The 11774-nt window shown below is 36.5% G+C and overlaps 1 protein-coding gene and 1 pseudogene across 1 annotated transcript; one reads left to right on the forward strand and one right to left on the reverse strand.

Moving 5' to 3' along the window:
- The first annotated feature begins 1289 nt into the window (after positions 1-1289).
- LOC107773424 (uncharacterized) lies at positions 1290-11232 on the forward strand (annotated as a pseudogene).
- On the reverse strand, positions 4212-6853 carry LOC107813453 (uncharacterized). The gene is made up of 4 exons (XM_075248777.1): positions 6418-6853; positions 5400-5797; positions 5178-5236; positions 4212-4398 (listed from the first exon to the last, which is right to left on the reverse strand). The coding sequence occupies exons 1-4, from the start codon at positions 6851-6853 to the stop codon at positions 4212-4214; spliced, it is 1080 nt and encodes a 359-aa protein (XP_075104878.1).
- Positions 11233-11774: the final 542 nt, after the last annotated feature.

Genomic DNA, 11774 nt, shown 5'->3' on the forward strand with positions numbered 1-11774 from the left:
ATGACTTGTACACTCTTATATATACAAAATAGTAACTACCTATCTGATCCACTAATTGATAGTTGTCATGTAACTATATTTAACTTAACCTAACTCACTAACTAACCATGCTAACTACTAGCTATCAATTAACCACAGTCAGTGAATTGCAGTACAACATGTGAGCTCTATTACACTTTCTCCCAATTAGAACTAGTAACTCTAACGCTCGAGATGTTTCTCATTCACAACTAATTTTTTTTAATTCATTAAAAAGCCATTTGCAACTTTGAAACGTTTAAAAAAAATTCAGGTTTCTGTATCCCGGTCATTTTTTAATTTTCGCAATCCATATTTTCAGTTACTCACAAACACGAATATTTCCCTGATTTTTTTGGTTTTTCATTCCCAAATTAAAATGGAGAGAGAATGGGAAAAAAAATACAAATGTTAGAAGTTGTATATTAGTCAATGCCGCTCTCAAGTATTATTTAATTAACTCAAGGCTAGTCGTGGATTGAGATTATTATAACAAATAAGAAAGAGAGAATAGGAAATGAGTTGGGGTTACGTGAAAAAGTCTCAGTTAGTGAGCTGAGATTACGTGAAAAAGTCTCAATTAGTGAGCTGAGAAGGAGTGACAGAGAGCGAGTGATATATAATCGAAGGTCCCACACCTATACTAGTGACACTATAACAGTCTCACATAACCGACACTACTTTTGTCTCTTACCGAATAAAATTTCTCACAAATAAGATATTCTAGGAACAGTGCGTTCTTACGTGACACTTTTACAAAATTATCGAAAATTAATCAAACGCTAGCAATATCGAAATGATTGGGACAATTTTGAAAAAAATTAATATTAATTATACACAATAGAATAATAAAAAAATTAATATGATATAAATTTTTTAAAATAATTGTCTGAACCGTATTGACACTAGCGCCAATAAGATTTAATCAAACTTATCCCTACTCAAAAATTTATATGAACTCCGACGAACAACAATAAACAATAACAATAACAATAATAAATTCAGTAATTTTTATAAGTGGGGTCTAAAGTTTGGGGAGGATAAGATGTATGAAGCAACCCTTACCCTAGAAGTACCTAGAAGTATAGAGAGACTATTTCACGTTTTAAAAATCTTTTAATAAAGTATAAAGCAAAAGATCAGTACCAATAGTTTATTATTGTTTTGAGTAATTTATAATGGACACATTAAAACTGTTTGAATACCTTAATTTTTTGTTTTTTAAAAATGCCTGTCAGCCGGGAACCATATGATTCAGCTAACGCAAAGGAACAGAAAAATCTCTAAATTTTGCACTTTCTTGATTCTTCCTTACCTAAAATTCTAATCTCTAATTTTAAACGGCCCTTTTGTGGAAACAAACAACTAGATACTTTAAATTTGGTAGATTTAATTTGCACACACTATATGGGGAAATCCCTTCCTCAAGGATTTGCAAGAATCATCAGCTCTAACAGACTCCACCTTACAACATCTCATCAAGTCAAATCCACATCAAGGATTAGGCCATCAATTTCATCCCCGGAGACACCAAAGTCAAAAGGAGTTGCCGAAGAGTGGTCGGAGCAGCGGCTCAAGATAAAATCAAAGATGGAGGAAGAGAGTTCAAACTCTAATTTCAAGTCTTTGGCTGAACAGCGGCGGCATCCGCTTGCCGACGTAGTGGGGGAGTGCGTTAAGCGGTGGTTTCAAGACAGTCTTAAGGAGGCTAAAGCTGGGGATGCAACTATGCACGTGCTTGTGGGTCAGATGTATTATAGTGGCTATGGCATCCCTAGAGACCCGCAAAAGGTGAAATCATTTTCTCATATTTTTTGTGTTTGATTGGTTATAAAGTAGGTGACTTATCATATTCATACACGATGGTTGATAACCGCATAAGAGTAGCCAGGATTTTGAGTTTATGAGTTCTAGATTTTAGAAAAGCTTTACCGGGCTAATGAATCAAATGCAGGCTCTGTGTCTAAGCTACTGGGTTCTTCCGAATTTGTAACTGGGACACTAGCCCTGCCCCTGACGATAGGATTTGAAGAAAGTGATTTGGTGACAAATTTTAGTATTAAAGATTGAAAATATTGACTAAGAAATGTGATATAGAGTAAGAAATGTGATATTTGGGAAAGCAAGTTATTCCCTGTTCGATGGAAAATATTGTCTTAGCCGAACACATGTTTTTGTGCATTTTACTATCTCTGTTCTTGCTTTACATGCTGTAATATTCACCTACTAGGGCTCTAAGCATGCTAAAATTTTGGATTTAGTAACTAAGCAGAGATTCATGTTTTCTATTTACTAGATATAGACAGAGAAATGGTAAAAGACAGTAGCTAAAAGAGCATTTCTAAACATAAATTTGCAATCTTCCTTGAACTCTCATCATTATCTTCATGGTTGCAAAGTAAAAACGGTTCAACTTTGTTAAAGGTAAAGGGAAGACGTGAATAAGTAACTATTGATGTGGAGTCATAGTCATGGGTTTTATCATTTTAATAAGCAGGGAGAGACCCATCATTTGAGTTTTGAAGTTTTTCACTGTGACCCAAGAAGATACATATAAGTAAAGAGAATGGGACCGTCATCTTAACATAAAAATGCAATTGCCTTGAACTGTTTTGCTCTCCTCTTAATTGTTGAAGGTCAGAGGGGACCCCAAAAAAAAAACTAGAGTAACTCCAAATATAGAGATAAATGCTAATACATTGGATTTAGTGATAGTTTGTGCTTTATGTAGAAATTATTGGATAAATTTCTTAGTAAATTGCTTAGTGACATAAGGAAAACAGATGGATTGAACCACTTATCAATGTTGATCTTTCCGATGAAATAAGTTTCTCGACTACGTTTCATGAACAGAAGAGTTTTGGTGAACCAAATCACTCCAAAGAAAAGAGCAGCATAATTACATCCGTTGGAAACTGTTGAATTTTACTTAAAATTATGACTGGTATCAGCTCTCTTCTTTGTAAATGTGCATTTGTGTGTGTGGGAGATGTGTCGGTGCTTTTGGCATCGGATGTTCGAAATGCTTTGACTGAATGATTATTTTTTGGTCTAGGGAAGAGCTTGGATTAGCCGAGCTTCAAAGAGTTAGTCTTCAGCATGGAAAGTGAGTGATAAACGCCCAGGTGTGCAGACTACCTCTTTTATTGACTATAATGGTTTCGTGCATCAGTCCAATATGCGTCTTCATGATTTCTTCTTTTTTAGGCTATAATGTCAGTGATTCAGATTCTGATGATACTGTGGAAGAGACAAAGTAAAATTGATGTGCTTTTTCTGGGGAAACAAAGCTATGGCATTGTGAGTTGAATTCGATTCATTTCTTTCACTCTTGCAACTTAACCTTTTGAGGTTCTGAATCTCTTCTACTTTTTCCTAAGCTATTGAAAGTTGTTTCCAATTTTTCATCTGGAGTACGATAGTTGACCTTTTAGGTAAATTACCTGATAACAATTTCTTTAGAAGTGGGCATTTCTGGCACCTTATGGCTCCTCTATTGCCAATAGTTGTTTCCTGATATTAATAGTTTTATCCATACGTACAGTTAGTGTCGATGTTCTTGTGTTCTTTGCATTTCCAATATAGTTAATGTATTTGCTCACTAAAATGATGTGTCTTCAGATTGGCACCTTTAGTTGTGAATAACTATACCTTTGCTAACGATTTATCTTCAGATTGGTACCTTTAGTGGTGAGAATAACTATACATTTGCTGTTGTGACTTTGATTAGTTGATATCTCAATGTCAGTCATCATAGATGCAAAATAAGAGCTACATTTCTTTTGGAGAAAGTAACATATCCAATATATAAATAAAATCATCAGCACAGAGTTTGTACCGGAAGCCAAAATTTACTCATGAGAAGGTATAAACAAAAACCAAAAACCCGAACTCCTTGTTCTTCTTATAAGGAGCCTAAAACTTCTATGATTGCATTCGGATCATCAATATATTCTAATTTACACCAAAAACTAAAAAGAAGAATAAAATTCACCTTGATCTTCTCTGTGGGGCTACACAGCTACTTGTATCTTCAATTTGCCATCTATCTTTGTTAGAGTTAGAGTTTCCCCCTGTGCTTCAGCTAGACAAAAGTTCAGAAGTTTTCCTTGGCATTGTCCATCTCAAAACCCCTGAGGTTGAGGAACCGATCCCACAGCTGACTAGTCACTCAACAATGTAGAAACAGATGGCTAATTGTCTCTGCATCTTGTCCACACAGATAACATCTTGAGCAAATTGGTAATCCTCTCTTCCTTAGGTTCTCCTGAGTGAGCACTGCTTTTTTGGTCACCAGCCAAGTAAAGCATGCCACTTTGTATGGTATCTTTACTTTTCATATATGTCCTTCCAAGGCCATAAGCTGATTTGAGAACCCACCTGGTTTAGATCTTTGTATGCTGAGCTAACTGCATAAATTTGACTACTATGATTGCTCCATTTAAGAGAATCTTCCCCCAATAGGAGCTACAGTTTAGTGCTTATTTAACTACTGAAATATGTATCTTTACTGCTGTTTATTTCATTTGGGTTTGTTTCTGTCTAAAATTTCCTTCATACTACTCATCACTTATGGACATCTAAATTATAGTTACCTCATGTATCATCTTTGGTAGACATGATAGTATTTGTCGATTGTTCATCCATCTATTTGTACTTTGAATCAAGAGTGCTGATAAAATCAGTAGTTAGTATTTTAAATTATTTTTTGTCCTGTATCGCATATATTCACTGAGGTAGTGAAGGAGCAGTGTTTTGCATAGCGTGAGGCGACAAATAGTGACGAGGGCCCGCTTCGCTGAGGCGAGAGACGCGATAACTCAAGCCTATTCCTTTTCTTGGAGTGAATATGCGCATAAGTTATAGAGAGTAATTAATAGATACTAATAATAATACAATATAGAATATATTAATATAATAAATCTGCTTCTTGCATACTCAAATACGCTCCAATTTCTCTCACATCCAGATGTACTACAAGTTAAGCTTAGCACTACAAATTACTCTCTATTACTCTCTATTAAGTTATAGAGAGTAATTAATAGATACTAATAATAATACAATATAGAATATATTAATATAATAAATTTGCTTCTTACATGTTCAAATACGCTCCAATTTCTCTCACATCCAGATGCACTACAAGTTAAGCTTAGTACTTTGACGGCAAACTTTTGCAAGTTTGGAGTTTGATGACCAAATTGCATCCGCCATTCAACTATAGAAAAATATTTTAAAAGTTAATAAGTATCAAATAAATTAAATTAAAGCTATAAGGATATGTATGGCGACCTTATGTCTCTGGCTCTAATAGCCGCATGTAAACCAAATAGGCCATTTGCTTGTGTGTACTTACCAAACTCCCCCCCTATTTGATCTACCATCGCTACATCGGGGACCAACTTCTCAATACATTTATGGTATCCAACCCACACCTTTGAATCTAAAGTGCCATCTCTATTATTCTTGTAAAACAATCCCGGGTTCAAAATATGGCCTGCCGCATGGTCGATGGAGTTGATTTGACCACCTTCTATCAATAATCTCAAAAATTTTCTCATATTTCCTCCCTCAAATGACACTTTAATAGTTTCTTTGGCTCTGTCCATAGCTTCATAAAGATAGCCCATTGGTGAATTTCTCTCCACATCAACCATACGAAGTGCCCTAATCAAAGGACCACCAACTTTAAGAGCCCGAATGACGTCATTCCAAAATGATGGAGAAATAAGAATTTTGGCAGTTTCTTTCCCCGCAACTTCCTTTGCATATCTGTTTTCTTTTCATTCATTTGAAAGAACTAGCTTTCTCAAGTTTTTCTTTTGCAAGTAAAAACTATGCAAAGTTAAGAAAGCCGTTGCAGATCTAGTCATGGCCGGTCTTACCAAACTTATTTCATTTGTAAATTTCCTCATCAAATTCAACAACAATGGCCTCTAACTGATGTAAGAATATATCTTGACGGTCTTAGTGAAAACTGTAAAAGTAACAATAACAATTTTATAGTTTATACTTAATAGGACATAAGTATAAATTAAGTTAAAGCTTTAAACAACAATAACAACCACTTAGTATAATCCCACTAGTGGGGTCTGGGGAGGGTAGTTTGTACGCAGACCTTACCCCTACCTTGGGGTAGAGAGGCTGTTTCCGATAGACCCTCGCCTCCCTCCCTCCAAGAACTCCCACCTTGCTCTTGGGGTAACTCGAACTCACAATCTCTTGGTTGGAAATGGAGGGTGCTCACCACTAGAGCAACCCACTCTTGTCAAGTTAAAGCTTTAAAGATAACTATATTAAAGTTACCTGAAGCCTATGGGTTTTCCTTGAATATGTCACCAAACATCAAATTGATACAATGGGTAGCACATGGAGTCCAATAAATGTGTGGATACACACCTTGCATCATCTTAACCGGACTAACATTCTCACTAGCGTTATTGGTAACAACTTGTACAACATTTTCCTTTCCAATTTTCTCAATAGTCTTTGCAAACAAGTTGTACATTTTGGTTGCATCCGTAGAAGAGTTGCTAGCAACGTAAGATACAAGAAAAACACTACCTCTTGGAGAATTCACTAACACATTTATGACTATTTTTCCATTCCGTGCTGTCCATTTATTCATCATAATGGAACATTCAAACTTATTCCATTCCACTCTATGCTCCTCAACAATTTTGCCTATCTTCTTTACCTCTTTTTTAAGATGAGTTACTCTAACTTCATGATAGCTACGAGGCTTCATTCCTGGGCCATATTGTCCTACGGCCTCAATGAATTTATCAAAAGTTTTGTAGTTAATACAATTGAAAGGGAGTCCTGCATCGTACATCCATGTTGCAAAGGCACTTACGGTGCGATCCCTCAAAATCTTCTTGGCTTCTAAACCTGAACCAGAATCACTTTTTCCCTTTTCTTGTTGTTTTGTCTAGAAATAAAGATTGAGAGGAGCTTTTGTCACCGTATGCCCCGTGGATGACCCATTAGAACTATTTGAAGATATCTTTTGAGTGGTTTTTTTTTGGGGGGGAGGTCTCTTTTCATCATATTCATCAATAAGATCCACCGATGCTTCATAACTCATTTGAGTTCTTGTCACGTTTTTCTTCTCAACAAATGCTTTTACTTCCTCCCTAATATCAGGCGGACAAAGAGGACATTGTACTACATTTTTAAATCCACCAATCAAATGTTATTTGTGACGAGTTATTTCACCATGATATGTTTTTTCACAAAACACGCATTTAATTGCGGATCTTGATGAGCCTTGTATAGCATAATTTCAAGCTATATCATTTCTTTTATTACCATCGGATGGCGCCATTTTAATATTGCTTTATAGGAAAAAATTATCAAGTCAATATGCAATTAATTCTACTGTATAACTGAAAAAAGGAGGAAATTTTAGGTTTAAAAAGAACATCTCTGCCTCTGCCCATGAAGGAATTGAAAAAACAGAGGGAAAAAAAAAAGAAGAGAAGAAGAAAAAGGAAGGAAGAAAGAATCAATGAAAGAAAGAAAAAGCTCTCTATATGCTTGATCAAAATTCAAAAACAACAGTGCAAAAAATAAAAGAAGAAGAGAAGAAGAAAAAGGAAGAAAGAAAGAAAGAAAGAAAGGAGAAAGGAGAAAGGAGAAGGAAGAAAAAAAAAAGGCAAAAACTCGAAGAAGAACCTGATGAAGAAGAAAGAAGAATTGCTGATGCTCTACTGTGGCTGGGTCGACTTGAAGGAGAAAACAATCGCTGGTGTGCTGCTTGAAGCTTGAAGAAGAAAGAAATGGCTGAAAGCCCTAATTGCTGGCCTTTTTCTTTTAATCGCTGGTCTGCTGGCTTTTTTTTTCTTCCTAAAAAGCGACGCTACAGTCGCCTCTCGCTACACAGGCAGAGGCGAGCACCTTTTTGAAATCGCAACGCAACATAGGCAATTAGTGCTGGAGGCTCGCATCGTTACGCCTCATACTATTAGCGCCGAGGCGAGCGCTAGTTACAACCCTGTGAAGGAGATATGGTGCTGTTGTGCTGTATGGTTCTAAATGACTATGCCTAATGAGGTTTCTTTGAAAGAGACTAATAGGTCTAATGTTTACTATTTGATGTACACTACATGTGAGCATGTGGTGAGGTTTAGGGATATAGACCAACCACAGGCAGATGCCAACAGCGCCGCGCGCGTAGATCCTGATGCTAAAGACAAGGTTGCTGCCAACGGACCGGCTTCTACTTTGTAGGAATCTAAGTCCTTTTCATTGTAAATATAGAGTAGTTTTATTTCATGTATTTCCATTATGTCTCTCTAGCTTAGTTAGTTCAAGTCCTGTAACTTTGGTTTATTTTTTTTAAGCACTATTAGGAGGGATCAAGCAATCAAACTTTCTAGCAAGTAAATAATTCTCTGTATTGGTGTCTCTTCCCCTAGACATCGTGTTGCTTTTCTGTAATAGCTTTCATTAATACAATCAAGCTTTCTTTCATTCTCAATTCCCATTTCTGTTCTCTTAATTGCTCTTGACATTGGTTTTCCCGTATGGCACTGACAATCTCGTCTAGCGTACGGATGGGACTTCAGTTGGTGGATAGTAACTGCACTGACATCGGTTGCTTAGCCTTACGTCGCCCTTCCAAGGAATCTCAGGAAGGCGCCGCTTAACATAACTTATGAATTTATGGACTCACTTCTTATTAAGGTTTGTAAGTTTGTGCTGAAAACACCCTCCAGAAGAAGAGGCTAACTTGAGTAAAGGTGGGAAAATGATTAAAGACGGATTAGCTATGATATGTTTTGACAGTTATGTCTTAAGAAAGTTTAATTGACCTTTTTCTTTTGATACGGAGTTGACCTGATGTTTTGATATACCTGTACAGGATTAGTAAATTACTGTTGATGTTGACTTGGAATGGGGAAGAAACATTAAATGCTAAGATTACCCTTAATCTTTTGCTTGACCTAGTTAACACTTTTAAGTACAACAAAGGGTAATGCTGCGTATAATAGACTCTTGTCGTCCGGCGTCTTCCCCGGACCTTGCGGATAGCGGGAGCTTAGTGCACCGGGCTGCCCCTTTTTAAAGAGAAAGACAAGCTCACATAATCTCGTATGGACTCTGTATAAACTTGAAAAGGACAGTTTGCCCTGCTGGGAATTTGTTTTTTTATGTTTCTTTTACCCATTTGCAATTTTAGTTAACCTTTATGGCTTTTGGAGCATTTTGTTCTTCTCCAGTTTGGCTAGCTCATTTTGGTAGTTGGGTCAGGACTCAGTAGGTAGATATTCCAAAGACAAGACTGAATTTTAGTATTCATGAGATGTTACTTTAATGAGGATGCTACGAGCCAATATGGCTGGTTTTAGAGTTGTTAATGGAAGATGCATGTGGTGCTCTTTTCTCTTTATTGTTTCAATGGAAAAGGGTAAAAAATACCCTTCTACTATGCGAAAAGGATTATATATACCCTCTGTTATACTTTCGGCTCATCGTTGCCCCCGACGTTATAAAACTAGTGCAAAGTTACCCTTCCTCCGTTAGGCACCCTCACCATGAACAACATCTTCCCATGTGGCCTAACATTTCGTTGAGGTGGACACCATGTGGCATTGCCACTTCACTGCCCCAACCTCCCCACTTCTCCCACCATCATCTCCCCCTTCACCCAACCACCGCTACCATCACCCCCTTATTTAGTGTTTCATCTTACTTATTGTAATTGATGGAAAAACTGATCTTTACTTCATCCTTTAAGCAATTAACATCCACGTGAAGTAATCTATGTATGTGCCATAAGTAAAACCTTTAGGGTCGTTTGGTAGGATGTATAAGAATAATAATGAATAGAGCATATTAGTAATGTTGGGACAAGTTATGCTGTGATTAGTTATGTTGGAATTATATCTTATCAACTGTTTGATTTGATGTATTAAAGGTTTTGAAAGGACAATTTATCTTTATATATGCTTATCCATGTATTATAAATCATGGTATTGCTAATGCCGTGGTTTGCTATGTATAAGAATAGTACTGAATATGGTGTATAATTAATATAAATATTGGTTAAACATAGGTTGAAAAACACTACCACACAAGGGATTAATAATACCAAAACTAATATATATATATATATATATATATATATATATATATATGTATATATATATATATATTATTTCTCTAATACATCCTACCAAACGACCCCTTAAGGAGCTATGGCAGTTATCCCTATCAACCACAATCAAATAAGCCAAGTAATGATATGTTCTTAGTTGAAGGATTTGCTACAAAATTGCTTCTTTTGCTTTAGTACTATCACAGCCCCAACCATGGAGAACCCACCCGAAAATTACAGAACAAACGTGGGCATTTGTCTAATGACCCCTTCTAATAAAAAGGTCTCTCTATTATTTACATTTACAGAGTAATCGATTTATATATTTTATTTGTTTTCTCTTTGATTCAGCTATTTTTAGTTTTAATCTAAATTCTGCAGATTTTGGGTTTTCAAGGCTTGCTATACCTAGTGCTTGGCAAATGCAGCTGGTAAATTTTGCAAATTTCAATTGGGTTTGGTTCACTCTTTTTTGTTTTAATTGTTGGAAGTTATATTTGGATTTAGACGGCATATTCATTTTGGCTGGAGGGGAGGTGGTGGTGGTAGAAGAATTGGGGAAGGGGGTAAATGGTTGGGGTGGTGAGGTGGCATGCCGTGTGGCCGGCTACCTAGATATCAAGGCACATGGGATGGTGTTGTGCATGGTTGAGGGCCCTAACAAAGGAGGGGTATTTTTCTAAAGTCGGAGGGCAATGATCTTTTTCGCATGATAGAGGGGTAATTTTTACCATTTTTCCTTGTTTCAATTATTGCAATTTCCACTCGTCTCATTTGGATGAAATGTTAGTATGCATTTGTGCTTTAGCCTCTGATTACTATTTTCATGCTCCAATTCCTATCCCACATTATACGCACTAATTATAGCTTGTTTTCTGCAGTGTATTTGTCCTTTGCCAACCATCAGCCCTCTGCCGTCTATAACACAGAGACATTGAGCTGCCCTTGTGTTCTGATTATTCTTACTTTTCTTACGCCGTTGTAGCTCATGTCCATAGCATTATTTTACAGGACTGATGTTTAGCAAGTCGCTTATTTCTTTGTGCTGCTGAGGCTCTGACCTTGTAATTCTTGCTTAACTGGAAAAAAAGGAAACTAAAGATGTGATATTCATATTCTCTCTAGTTGGTCAAGTCAGCTTATGAATACACGCCTATGAAATCTTGGTATTTGTTTAACGAAGTTTCTCGTGGAGCAGGGTTTTAAGAGACAAAGATTTTGTTTGTTAGAGCTTCTAAATTAAGAAGCTTCCAAATCAAGAAGGGAAGATCCTATGAGCTTCATAGATAAATACAATAGCTCGTCATAGCTTTGAATAATCCAGTAATGGAGCGATTCTCATTCTCCTGCCTTTGGAAAACAAAAATCAGAACCTCTTGTTAGATGGAAAAGGAAGCGACTCTCTGGTCTTTAGAGGACCAGCAACAGCAATAATAATTGAGATGTTTATTGACCACCCTTTGTCGGAAAATGCGTATATAGGTAAAACATCAGGTTTTAGAGGTACATAATATATATTGAACCCTTTGTCGGGATTTTGTTCCTGGCTTCGCACTGCATGTGATGGTTTTGATATGTAGTTTTTTCCCTTTTGTGTTTGTAGCTTTGTATACCGCTTACATGTTTAATTGCTTCTGTGATGTATTATATTGTT

Source organism: Nicotiana tabacum, unplaced genomic scaffold (assembly GCF_000715075.1).
Source record: "Nicotiana tabacum cultivar K326 unplaced genomic scaffold, ASM71507v2 Un00089, whole genome shotgun sequence".
NCBI lineage: Eukaryota > Viridiplantae > Streptophyta > Magnoliopsida > Solanales > Solanaceae > Nicotiana > Nicotiana tabacum.

What these genes read in the sequence shown, in the direction of transcription:
- LOC107813453 (XM_075248777.1), bottom strand. Translation starts at nt 6,853, where the DNA reads ATGTACGATGCAGGACTCCCTTTCAATTGTATTAACTACAAAACTTTT. An exon ending in TCCGGTTAAGATGATGCAAG is followed by an intron (nt 5,798 to 6,417) that starts GTGTGTATCCAC and finishes ATGAATGAAAAG; the next exon opens with AAAACAGATATGCAAAGGAA. An exon ending in TGGTCCCCGATGTAGCGATG is followed by an intron (nt 5,237 to 5,399) that starts GTAGATCAAATA and finishes ATTTTTCTATAG; the next exon opens with TTGAATGGCGGATGCAATTT.